The 12,534-nt window shown below is 29.7% G+C and overlaps 1 protein-coding gene across 3 annotated transcripts; it reads left to right on the top strand.

Moving 5' to 3' along the window:
* Positions 1-6,701: 6,701 nt before the first annotated feature.
* On the top strand, positions 6,702-11,233 carry LOC115706423 (mechanosensitive ion channel protein 1, mitochondrial). 3 transcript variants are annotated; one of them, XM_030634071.2, is made up of 7 exons: positions 6,702-6,966; positions 7,155-8,013; positions 8,122-8,399; positions 8,758-8,858; positions 9,201-9,308; positions 10,142-10,363; positions 10,915-11,233. In XM_030634071.2, exons 2-7 carry the CDS (start codon positions 7,226-7,228, stop codon positions 11,014-11,016), a joined length of 1,599 nt encoding a protein of 532 aa, XP_030489931.2. In that variant the 5' UTR covers positions 6,702-6,966; positions 7,155-7,225; the 3' UTR covers positions 11,017-11,233. The 3 variants fall into 3 exon arrangements, with proteins under 3 accessions (XP_030489931.2, XP_060969690.1, XP_060969685.1); XM_061113707.1 differs by lacking the exon at positions 10,915-11,233 and adding an exon at positions 10,624-10,748 and having other exon boundaries at positions 6,719-6,966; XM_061113702.1 differs by having other exon boundaries at positions 6,719-6,966; positions 10,142-11,233.
* Positions 11,234-12,534: the final 1,301 nt, after the last annotated feature.

Here is a 12,534-nt window from a genome sequence, read left to right as displayed (position 1 = left end):
TTCTAATGTCTTGATTCTTGTTAGGTTTTGGATCTTTATAACTTTTTAGAAAAACAAATTACATCAAAGTGGGTTGATCTTAATATAGTTCCAATAAAAGGAAGAAACAAAAATTTATACCTAGTCCTTTTCCAAACAAAATCTATATAACTAGTAACTATACTGACTTCTATTAATATTTATGATAATTTAATTTAATCACTAAATGCTAAAATGACTACATCATACAAAAAACCTAGTGTTTAAATTTAATGAATCCAACCACATTTACCACGATGAGCACTGAGTAGTGCTAGTATTCCATTTTATATTGTGTGATATATCCATTAATTTTATTAAGAGTGCTTTTATGGTAATTATATAATATAAAATATTCAAGTAATATTACAGTTAGAGTACCAGAAAGAGTGTAAAATAAGATATTTAAATCATATTATATAAACATTTTCAAAAAGGAAAAAAAAAATCATATTATATAAATATTACTGCTGAAATTAAATCAAATAAGTCAAATATTTAAGTTTATTTATATTTTTGTTGATACTTCATTTATATACACAGACATGCATTAAAAGACAAATCTCTTTTTTTTCCTCAAATAAAAATTACTATTATTGACCTTGTGAGAGGGGTACCATTAAAGTGTGTACCTAATGTTAGGACTTAATTAGTGCCATTTTTAAGTAGGGTGCTTTTAATTAGTTTTTAGGTGTGTTTGTGTAATTTTATGCTTTTAATTGTTAATATTTTCAAATTTGGTATTGAAGAAGAATATATAAATTTCAAGAAAAACAATGTGCAAGAATGATTAATTAAATAAAGTGTTTATTAGAATACTATGAAAATAATCTAAGAAAGAAATCTAAAACATTTAGTGTGATTGGAGCTTCTAATATTAAAATATTGAAAAGTGTGGATTATTACCTCAAATAGAATTCAATATTAAGGCGCTAAAAGGAAAAAATTTGATAGCATAATTGTGTTTAACAAATTTATAAGTGGACCTCAACACATAGCAAATATCAAAATGTTACTTCTTAGTTTATGTATTTTTTTTTAAAAAAATATATATTTTAAGTTGCTTTGATTTATATATAATGCACATATATATTTTTAATAAAATATAAAATATTATTAATAGTAATCAACTAAATAATAATGACTCAAATAATCAGCCACTTATTTCTCAAATCATTTGATTAAAAAAAGTTATAAAATCAAATGAAAGAGATTGTAGTATCACACTTAATTGTATAAGAACATCTTTTATCCACTGCTCAAATTACAAAACAATAGAAATTGTTACAGGAGATTCATTCAATCTCGTAATTTGAACACTCAACTTGTGACCGTCAGTAGTCTCGTGATTCGTAAAGAAAAATCCCGGGTAAGCTATGCAATCTCACATCGCCTGGGGAAGATCAAGTGTGATGATTCTGAGACTGTGTATTTATAAGACTACACAGTTGAAGAGGGCTTAAATGGATTGATTGGTACTACATATATTAACAAGGTGCATCTTGTTTTTCGGTAACCCATTCGAAAGAACTCCACGGTTAAGCGTGCTTGACTTGGGATAATTTCAAGATGGGTGACCTCTTGTAAAGTTTTACCAAGAAGCGTGCGAGTGAAGATAAAATACACTGAAAACACTCGTGTTTATTTGCAGGGTCAGTTGTCATTTCATGAAGCAGCCAGAGTGACATACTCGTGTATAAGAGCAATAATTTTGTGAGCGTAAAGGCCTTCAACTTGTTATTCCCAACCACATACAACAATTTGATGACAAGCTATCAATGAACAAATAAGAACCAACACGAAATAAAATAAAATAAAACCATGTCACACAAACAAGACTAAAACACTTAAAACTATGTCACAAAAATAAGACGAAAATGCTCAAAACTATGTCACATAGACAAGACTAAATCACTCAAAACTATGTTAGAAGAACAACACAACTTTCTATAGTTATAGATTTAACAATGATAAACTCAAATTTTTTCTTCTATTATCAAACCTTAGAGTTTAGATACTCATCTACAGTATTTAATTAAGGCTATGTTTGTTAGGAAAGATGGAGAATAGGAAGGATGGAGAGTTAATTGAGGATGTAGAATAAGAGGGAGGGAGAGGAGAGTAGCAATCCTTTTAAGTTGTTTGGTAGAAGGGATGAAGTGATGGAAGGATAGAGAGTATTTATTTATGAAATTATTATATTGTCCTTAGATGTAATTTTTAAATAATATATTGTGAGGGTATATTTGTAATTTTAAATAATTAAAGAGGAAGAGTGTGAATCCTTTCTTTTATGGAAGGATTTAAAATTAGAAATTTGGAAGGATTTGCTCTCCATCCAACTATCTCTTCCCTCTCCCAATAACAAGTAGATTTGTTGTCTCCTCCTATCTCTCTCCCTCCTCTCCTCTCCATCCACACACTTTTCCCTCCCACCAAACATAGTGTAACGACTTGATTCTTCTAAATATAAATTTGTCAGAATACTCTAACTCGAGAATTACTAAAAAAAAATATGCACATATATATATTTTTAAGAATAATTTATATATATTTTGTTGCTGAATCCAACATTTTTACCACAGTTTTATTTGGTTAATCAAATTTCAGTAGCTCACATAAAAAATGTAACCCTGAGTCAAAAGTTAGTCAAAACTAACTAAAAAATTGTTATCAGAATCGAATTCTTTAATGTAAATTTAAAGAATAACTTGATAAACTCAGATTTTTAAATAAAAAGAAAACATGAACACAATTTAACTCTATTATTTTTTCAATCATTGGCATATTCAAACATACAAAATTATAAAATTGATAAAGCAACATTTTTGCTCTTCCATGCAACTGATCTTGTTATAATTTTTTTTTCTTTTGAAATGTATAAAATTGGTTTAAAGAAACAAAAAATTAGCAGGGCATGGCTTAGTAACTTGTTTTATATTTAATAAATTTTAAGGCATGTTTATTATAATTTATCCAACAATTATTCCCGAAGCCAATTGGATACATGGCAATGGTGACATATATATAGGTGAAACTGAAACTGAAAATTTTATGAAAAATAATGAAAACAAGGAGGGCTTATAATATAAATATAATTAGTTTAATTAAACTAATTCCAACTAAGAAAAAACAGGCTAACAAACTCTATCAACTTCTACTAGTTAATTTTCGTCAAATTTGACACGTCAATAACTAATCAACAAACTCTAACTGTTTCATAAATGTATGTAAATTAATAGGTTTTTGTAATCAAATAATACAAACTTTGGGTTAGTGTTTCAGTATTTTTAGTACTGTATGGTACAAAAAATTTCACGTTTTATTATATGATTTCTTTTACTATTATTTGAAATATATAATTTTGCACCTATGTATTTATTGTTTGGGAATTTTGATGATATATATGTACTTATATCATTCGAATACAAAATACTAATTTTGTCATTTATTTTAAATATATGCTTTTTTTTTAATGTTTCAAAGTGAATTTAACTAGGAAATTTGGTTTTAGTTATTTGATTTCGTGAGTTTGGTTGCCAAATAGATTGAGCTTAAAACATTAGTGATATAACTTATGTAATTGGAGGGAGTAGAGAGATAAAAAAAGTTAAAATATAAATTACCAATTATATTATTATTATGATAAAGGGTAATTATTCCCTATACTGTTTATTTATTTATTTATTTTTTAAAATTTTACGATTTGGGTTGGTTGCCCTAGTTGCAATAAGAGTTTTTATACGAATTTTTGTTGCAATTTAGGTTGCATCAGTTACAATAGAATTTTCTATGTATAATTTTGTAAAAATGTAAAAAGAAAAACTATTTTAAAGTATAAAAATAAAAAAGCCCCAAAAATAAATCCTACATTAATTTCTCTCAGTTCACTGTGATTTTCTTTCTTTTCTTTAAGACAGAAAATGTTACAAGAAAACATAACAAACCACTTGTTTATCAGAATACAATCTCTTAGCAACATAACTAATGAATGTGTGGTTTGATAACACAAATGAAACCAGAGAAGTAGCTACACCTACACGGTTGGATTGAACCTGTTAACTAAGATATAATAATTTCTTTTCAATTTTTGATGATGATGATGATATATTAGTTAAATTATTTATATTTTTGAATTGAAAAATGTTAAAGTGACATTTTAAAGGTGCCAAACACTATAAAATATGTTAAATTGTTATTGATGTAATACAATATATGATCTTTAATAAATAATATAAAAAAAATTGCTAATTATTCAATATTCATAACGAGACACATCAATGATAACAATGCTACTTTTAATTTGGAGATATCTTTGAGGTGGGATGCTAAATTTGGGCCTAACTCTCTATAATGAAGCCAAACCTTCACAACTAACATGTAACATCTAATAAGCCCAAAATATGAAGACAACACCCTGTTGACCAAGCTAATGTTTGGGAAAAGGAAAAAGGAAAAAGGAAAAAGATAGATGAAAGAAAAGTTTGGATATTAAACAAAATATATCACAAGAAATAATTTGTATGTTTGGTAGTAGAGAAAAGAGAGTAAAATAGAAAAAGAAGTGGAAAGAAATGAGTCTCAACAGAAAAGCAAAAGGGTTATCTTCAATTTTGAAGAGAAAAATGTGTAAATTTTTTTCAAACTCTCAACCTAATAAGAACATTTAATTATTAATATACATTTTATTCTTTTAACTATGTTTGACAAATTGGAAAGAGAGTCTCTGAAGGATGAAGAGATTGGAAGAGAGGAAGCTGGTGATAGATGGAATAAATTATTATTTTGATATTGTATAGTATTGAGAGGGACATATTTGAGTAAATTCAATAATAATAATAATAATAATAATAATAATAATAATAATAATATTAATGATATTAATAAGGGTAAATAGCGGTTTAACTACCCAAAGTTTTAAGTTTGTAAGCGGCATAAACCCACCTATTTTAAATTTATTAAAAAAAGATTTGGAAGTAACTGATACAACATATTTTTCGTCCAGACCAAATAATCTAAAATTTGGGTCTTATATGTGTCCTATTTAAGACAATAACAGAGTCTGTATTGATGAAACTGGAAGAAAATTACAATTTTATAAACATTGGGTACTTATGCCACTACAAAAAATTATTGGGTTTATGCCGCTTACAAACCTAAAACTTTGAGTACTTATGGCACTATTTACCCTCCTAATAATAATAATAATTACATGAAACACTATTTTTTATAAAAAAAAAATTATATTTTTATATTTGAAGATTTTTTATTTTACATTTTTAAGTTTTCTATAGAAATAACACGAAAATAACAAAAAAAATTACGTAAAAGTAATAAAAAATAACATTCAAACAACATTAAAACAACAACAAAAAATTACATACAAGTAACAAAAAACCAACAACAAATTAACAAGAATACAACATAAAAAGACCATAGTTTCTATAAATAAAATCATAAAAATCGTAAAAATATTTTATATTTTGTACAATCGCATTTTTGTAATTTTTATTATTGTTTTGTGTATTTGCGAAATAATTCCAGAAAAGAAATAATGTAGAATTATTAAACTATTTATTAGAGAATTCTACATTCACTTTTGTTTTTATTTTTTATAAAAAATTTGTCTTATTATAGATATTTTTCTTAAGGATATATTTTAGATGATTTGGAAGAAGACCTCTTCTCTTTATTTTTTTCCTTGCCAAACATATAATTTTGAGAACACCTCCTCCTCCTTCTACCTTTCCCATCCTTCCAACACCTCTTATCAACACATAGTTTTCATTTTACAATAACAATATATAATTAAGTAAAAAAAAATGAATAAAATAGATTAAGTTGACATAATCCAAATATTTCCACTTCAAATCTTCTCTCATTTATTTTTGTATTAAATGCCTCTAGAGTTCATGTTTTGCTTTTATCACTTTAAAATATTTGTTAAGTGAATTTCAAAAGTTACTTTATGAAATTTTGGAAAAATTTATGGTTCAATTCTTGTGTAAAACACTAAATAGTTATAAACTTAATATTTTAATGATTGCATTTATTGTACCTATTTAAAAAAATATGTAAATTTTAAAAAATTTCGAATAATTTACTGTTTAAAAAATTAAGTAAAAATATTTTGTTATATACATATTTATTTTTTATATATATGTATGAAATATAATGTTTGACTTATAGTATTTCTAGTATATATTATAGATTATTATAATTTTGTACAATTTACATACTATGTTAAATAACTACAATAAATATTTTCATATAACAAAATAAATTTATATATATATCATAAAGAGAAAGCAAAAGGAGTAATTGTAAGGTATACATATTTTTAAGTGTACATTTCGAAAGTTCACTACAAGTTGTTATGTTTAACCACACCAATAATGTTGTGTGGTGCAAAATCTATTATTTTTTGGGAGTAATTTGAAAAGATTAAAATAACTCAAGTAACTACATTATACATGAAGCTGGAGGAATTTCTTCTAAGTGAATCAATTATCTAACCAATAGATATATTTAGTCAATTCATAAACTTCAATATTAAAATTAAAGCTAACATAAAAAAGAGATTCTCTAAGTAAATTAGATAACAGAATTTTAATATTAAAGAAAATTGTTGTTTTTTTATGTTCCACCAATAAAACATATACATAAGACTAAATATTTAGGATTGGGTAGATCTCAAGAAAAGAGCATTTTCATTGTTCATCAAAAGAAAAAGAAAAAGAAGAAAAAAAAGCATTTCATGATACAGGGGTTAAATTGAAAATGAGAAAAAGTTAAAAGGACCAAGATGTTAGAGATCCCAAACTTGAAAGGGTATTAGGGAAATTAACCTTACTCATTGTTAAAAATTGCTGATCATATTTTTGTTACTCTTTCGCCATATTTGCCCAAAACGAAGCTCATGTAAACCTCCAAAGTCGACAGTAACAGGTATTATAAAAATAACGCTCAAATTGATTTTGCGTTTGGTTGCCGAGAAAAGTAACTAGAAAATGAAACCAGAGAAAGTAGAATTATTTATTTATGGTTAATTTGCACATGTACTTTTGTTTGCGTGATTTGGGTTCTGGTGATTGTTTATTAATAATTGCTTGTAATCTGTGATTTAATCATTCCAGAGTTGCAGATTGAGATTTGATTGAACTAAGCCTGCTGTAGATTCCTTCCTTCCATATGCTATGCTGCTTTAATGGCTGCTGGTTCAAGGTTTTCCACAATGAAGTCAATTCGTAATTGTACCAATTTCTATCCGATACCTCAATCGCTTTGCTCATGTAACATTACAAGAACATCATATGCCTCTGTAAATCTCCATTACCAAGTGAAAGGAAAACAAAGCTTTGAAAACACTGGAAGTAGTCGTGAAAATGTATTGGGTTTGAAGTCTCCTATTGGTGTCAGATGTTATACAATCCGACCCAATTGTACATCTTCATCCACATTCTCAAACTCCCACTTTAGGAAGGCTGTTCCTCTTTTTTCTGCAATCCCTCTTTTGAAGTACTGTTCGTATTCCTCCTCCTCTGGTAGTAGCAATGCTGGTAAAGGTGTAGACCAAATAGTGTCAGCCTCATCTGGTGCCAGTGGAGTTAATGTTTCTGACAGTGGTGTTGGAAATGAATGGCTTGATAAGGTTAAAGATCTTTGGCAAAGTGTAGTTGAGGGAGCAACTTATACCGGCCAGAAAGCTAAGGAAGTTTCTGATGAGCTTTCTCCTCATGTTGAACGATTGTTGGATTCACAGCCGTATCTCAAAAATGTAGTTGTTCCAGCTAGTTTTATGCTCACTGGTACTCTACTGGCTTGGTTTGTGATGCCTAGGGTCTTGAGAAGATTTCACAAGTACTCTTCACAAGGTCCTGTTGGTATATTGTCTAGAAGTATGTCTGGGGAAGAAATTCCTTATGAGAAAAGTTTTTTGGGTGCTTTGGAGGACCCAGTACGATATTTAGTTACCTTCATAGCATTTACACAAATGTTAGTTGTTCTATGTTTTGCAAATGCCTCTTTATAATCATTTATTTGATTAGTGTACATATGATCTTCTTTTAATTGCATAATAGTCTGGATAAATTTGTTTTGCAGTGGCATGATGGTAGCACCATCTACTATTGCATCACAGTACCTTTTACCAGCATGGAGGGGTGCTGTTATCGTGTCACTTGTGTGGTTCCTGAATCGGTGGAAAACAAATGTTTTTACTCGTGCATTGGCCGGTCCTGTTGTGGCGGGTCTTGATCGCGAGAAATTGCTAGCTCTTGACAAAGTTTCATCTGTTGGTCTTTTTGTAATTGCTGTAATGGCTTTAGCAGAAGCATGTGGGGTGGCTGTTCAATCTATTCTCACAGTTGGTGGCATAGGAGGTCAGTATCTGCTTCTAGTTATCTATATGTTTACATCTCTTTTGTTAAGTATAAATTTTTTGGGTTCTCCATTTCTCCCTTTGCATATATTTCTGGTTTACTGACTACCTAAGTTATAGGCTTACAGTTCCTAGTCATTAGCATATTATTTGCCATTTTTTTATAGCTTAAAGAAAAAATGTTCTTGATATCTAATATATATATATTTAATTTATTTATGGATTCAGCTGCCACATACATTGAAATTCTTTGTTAAATTAATCTAGAAGCGAGGCATGATTTTTTTCTTGATTAGTTCTTTTAACTAATAACTAAGCCCAAATTGTTCAAAAACTGACCTTTTATCTCTGAAACTCAGGAGTTGCTACTGCTTTTGCTGCTCGAGACGTCCTTGGAAATGTGCTTAGTGGTTTGTCTATGCAATTCTCAAGGCCCTTTTCACTCGGAGATACAATAAAAGTATGTCAAGCTCACCCTTAAGAAAAGGAAATTGTGAACAAACTTTACTTGGATTCTTGTTAGTGTAAAGGCCATAAATTTAGAGTTCCTCCTTTGGACCACAAATGGCACAAGGAAATACTTTAAGTCACCTGTGAATTGCACTTTATATATATTCACAACAACATCTGAATTTTAATAACTAAAAAATTTATATAACTATCCTGATTTATCATAAAATGGCAATCATACATTAGTCATTTTGCAGGCTCAATGTTACCGGAAATCTATAACTATCCTACTATCTAATACTATAATTGCTCCTTCAAAACTTATTTTCCCCGTGTTTTTTACTTATTACAGGCCGGATCAATAGAAGGTCAGGTAGTGGAAATGGGGCTTACTACCACCTCATTACTGAATGCTGAGAAGTTTCCTGTCATAGTTCCAAATTCTCTGTTTTCTAGTCAAGTGAGTAATTGGCTCTTAAATCATTTCATGGCTTCTGCAACTTGTTATTTTATCAGTAGGATGAACCAAAATTTGGAATTTTTTGTCCTCTGTTAGTTACTTCCTTTCTGAAGTTAATAGTAGCTGCAGGTATATAATAGTCAAAAGGATTTGTAGTAGAATTCGTATCATCAAGTGATATCTGTGACTCAAGTCAAGTCATATTTTGGGTCTTTTTCAAACAGAAAAAAAGTTTTATATATTGAATTTCTGTTGAAATTACATTTTTGTGAATCATACAAATAGGATGGCTTTACCGAGCTAATGTAATTGACATTTAACAGTTAGTGATGTCAATTTCAAGTATGAAATTCCAAATCTAGTAGTTGTGTCCCTTGATTTGTGTGCTCAAAAAAGGTTGCAGCCCTAATTTATTTATTGTAAATTGCAATCTATTTGGTCATGTTGCTTAGTGTCATCTTGTCTTATTCATGCGCAAGTTAAAATAATGTGCCTCAAGTCCAAGCTTGTTGATGTAAGCAATTTTAATGGGATCAGATCTCTGAGATTTTGAAATACTACAAAATGTTACACTGCGTGTCATACGTAAAGCGTATTGAAGAATCAAACTGAGGCTAAAATATCTCACATCATTTTTTTTTTTTTTGACTAAATGATCATTAATTTGATGTCTTGGTTAAGTGCCAGACGGATTTATGTTTTCTGTATAGTTTTGATGTCAGATAATTAAGTAGTGCTGTTCACCTGCGTATGGTTGTGTGGATAATTTTCTGTAGCAAGTTAAATAAGTATTTATGACAGTATAATCCAAACATCTTTCATCTGATTTTTAGGTAATTGTGAACAAGTCACGTGCTGGATGGCGTGCCATTGTCTCTAAAATTCCCCTGCAGATAAATGATTTGGATAAGATTCCTCAGATTGCTAATGATATAAACAGTATGCTAAGATTGCACTCTCAGGTATTCTTGGGAAAGGAAGCTCCTTACTGTTTCTTGTCTCGAGTAGAGAGTTCATTTGCAGAATTGACTGTTGGATGCAACCTCAAACAGATGGTAAGCTCCTGGCCTTTTAATATTTGCAAACCTACACCTGCGATGCTACATCGTTTGTTTATAGCTTATATATCAGCAATATGTTCTTTTATACATAATGATTGAATGAAGATTGAAGACCTTGAAATGGATAATTAGATTCATTTTAGGAAAATTAACAATAGAGCTGACGATAAGAAATGTTTGATGTCAGTCATTTCTAATTGATAGATCCAGTTATGAACGTATCTTTAGAATTCTATCATATTATTATTTTGTAGGGATGGAAGGGTAGAGTGAAGAACCTGTAGTCGTCTCCCCTTAAAAAATTAATTTTTAAATAATTGGTTGATTGCTTCTGGAGACTGATTCTTTTATATAAGCAGAATCATAATTATGCTCTCAGGTTTGCAATGTTTTGTTCTGTATTCAAGTCTATATAATATATTAATAAAAATGCATTGTTTAAATACTGTTCATCTGTGAGATATATTCTCATATCCTACCCCATTATTGCACCTACCCTCTCAAATTATCTCTATTTTTCTGCTAATTTTCGTTTATTGACTCAGAAAAAGGATGAGTTTTACGCTACACAACAAGACATTCTTCTTCAGTCAGTGCAAATTATAAAGAAGCATGGCGCCGCGTTAGGCACTGCGGTGACAACATGACCAATCCGTAATGTGGAAGATTATATGGAGGTTGGAAAATTGTTTTTGTCTCTTTGTTTTAAAGAATATTTACACTTCAATGTTGGTCACACACAGGAAAAGCTTTTAACAAAAATGTCTTAACAACTAGTCTTGATTGGGTTTTTGTTTTTTCCTTGTTAAGAAAAGAGCAACTGATGAAATGGATCATAAGATATAAATGGATTTTTTTCTGGCAGACTTTTATGACTTTATCTTTAGCCATTGAATAGTTAATATCTTTTTCTTGGGGTGGGTAGATGATTCCTATCAAAATCTGAGTACTAATGGATGAGGCTGTTTACCAATGTACTTGGATATACTGAAACTAAACAAACTTTCCCATTTTGGGGTTTCAAGAGCCTAGGACTGGCTTTTTTGCTCTCTTGTCTTTGACTTAGAACATGAGTGTCGGATTCATTTTGTCTCATGATAGAGTTGTGAAGGGAAAACAACAAAAACATGGACATTTATTTATACATGACTTAAGGCCAGAAGTGGTTGAGGTTTTTGTAGTTTATAAGATACCAAAAAATGTTTAATTATAGGTCTGTCATGTGGCCGTAAAGATGAAGACAGTGGATGCCACTGAAGTTGTAGGCATTCCTCAGTTGGTAGTTGAGATCGCAGAACTCAGTAAGATAAAGTGTACCCCTAAAAAAAACGATTAAATCCAATTAAATATCATTTTATTCTTCTTCTTATTATTTATTATCTTTACCAAAGAAAGCTTTAAAAATTAAAATGCAGTCCTCCACTTATACATAGCACTATCACATTAAGAAAAGAAAATTCATTGAGTGGAGTGTTTGTGACGACTATCGTAGTGTAGAAGTAGGTGTAGCAAGTAGGCATTATCTCATTTTGGCTAGACAATGGGTGTGCTATTGCATTATGCAATTATTTTTTTCCACTAACACGCATGCTCGATCAACAAGAATAATCCTTAAAAACCAAAAATAAATGCCCCATTATTATCATTATAATTGGGTTTTGCTTCTTCAACCATTCACCATTAGGCACTGCAATGGTAATTCAGAGGCTTTCAACATACTGCACGTCTTATATTAAGCAAATTGTTACCTAATACTAAAATGGTATGGGTTCGTTGGGTCATTAAACTGGGAATTCTAAAACTTATTTAAAACAAAAATTATGATGCGTTGGGTATTATTACTTATTTGAGCACCTCTATGATGAGAACCTACTTGATTAGATGAGACAATACACTATTCAACCTTTGAAAGTGAGGTTCATGTGAGTTTGCACTTTTATTTGAGTATGAAAGAGTCTTCATCAGAAAGGTCCAAAAAGTGTGTTTGGACGTTTAGTTTATAACAAATTAGGAATGATCTCGTGAGTGAATATTGAATAATGAGAGAGAGAGAGAGAGAGAGAGAGAGAGAGAGAGAGAGAGAGAGAGAGAGAGTCTTGGTTTTATATGTAATGTGACATTTGTTTATGGGTGGAATGGAAGCCCATAGAAACCAGACATCACAT

This window comes from Cannabis sativa, chromosome 1 (genome assembly GCF_029168945.1).
Source record: "Cannabis sativa cultivar Pink pepper isolate KNU-18-1 chromosome 1, ASM2916894v1, whole genome shotgun sequence".
Taxonomy (NCBI): domain Eukaryota; kingdom Viridiplantae; phylum Streptophyta; class Magnoliopsida; order Rosales; family Cannabaceae; genus Cannabis; species Cannabis sativa.
This window is presented reverse-complemented; position numbering and strand designations above follow the sequence as displayed.

Excerpts from the sequence above, each read along its gene's own strand:
- LOC115706423 (XM_061113702.1), top strand. The coding sequence starts at position 7,226 with ATGGCTGCTGGTTCAAGGTTTTCCACAATGAAGTCAATTCGTAATTGT. Across the intron at positions 8,014-8,121 it reads TTCATAGCATTTACACAAAT|TGGCATGATGGTAGCACCAT; the intron begins GTTAGTTGTTCT and ends TTTGTTTTGCAG. Across the intron at positions 8,859-9,200 it reads CACTCGGAGATACAATAAAA|GCCGGATCAATAGAAGGTCA; the intron begins GTATGTCAAGCT and ends TACTTATTACAG.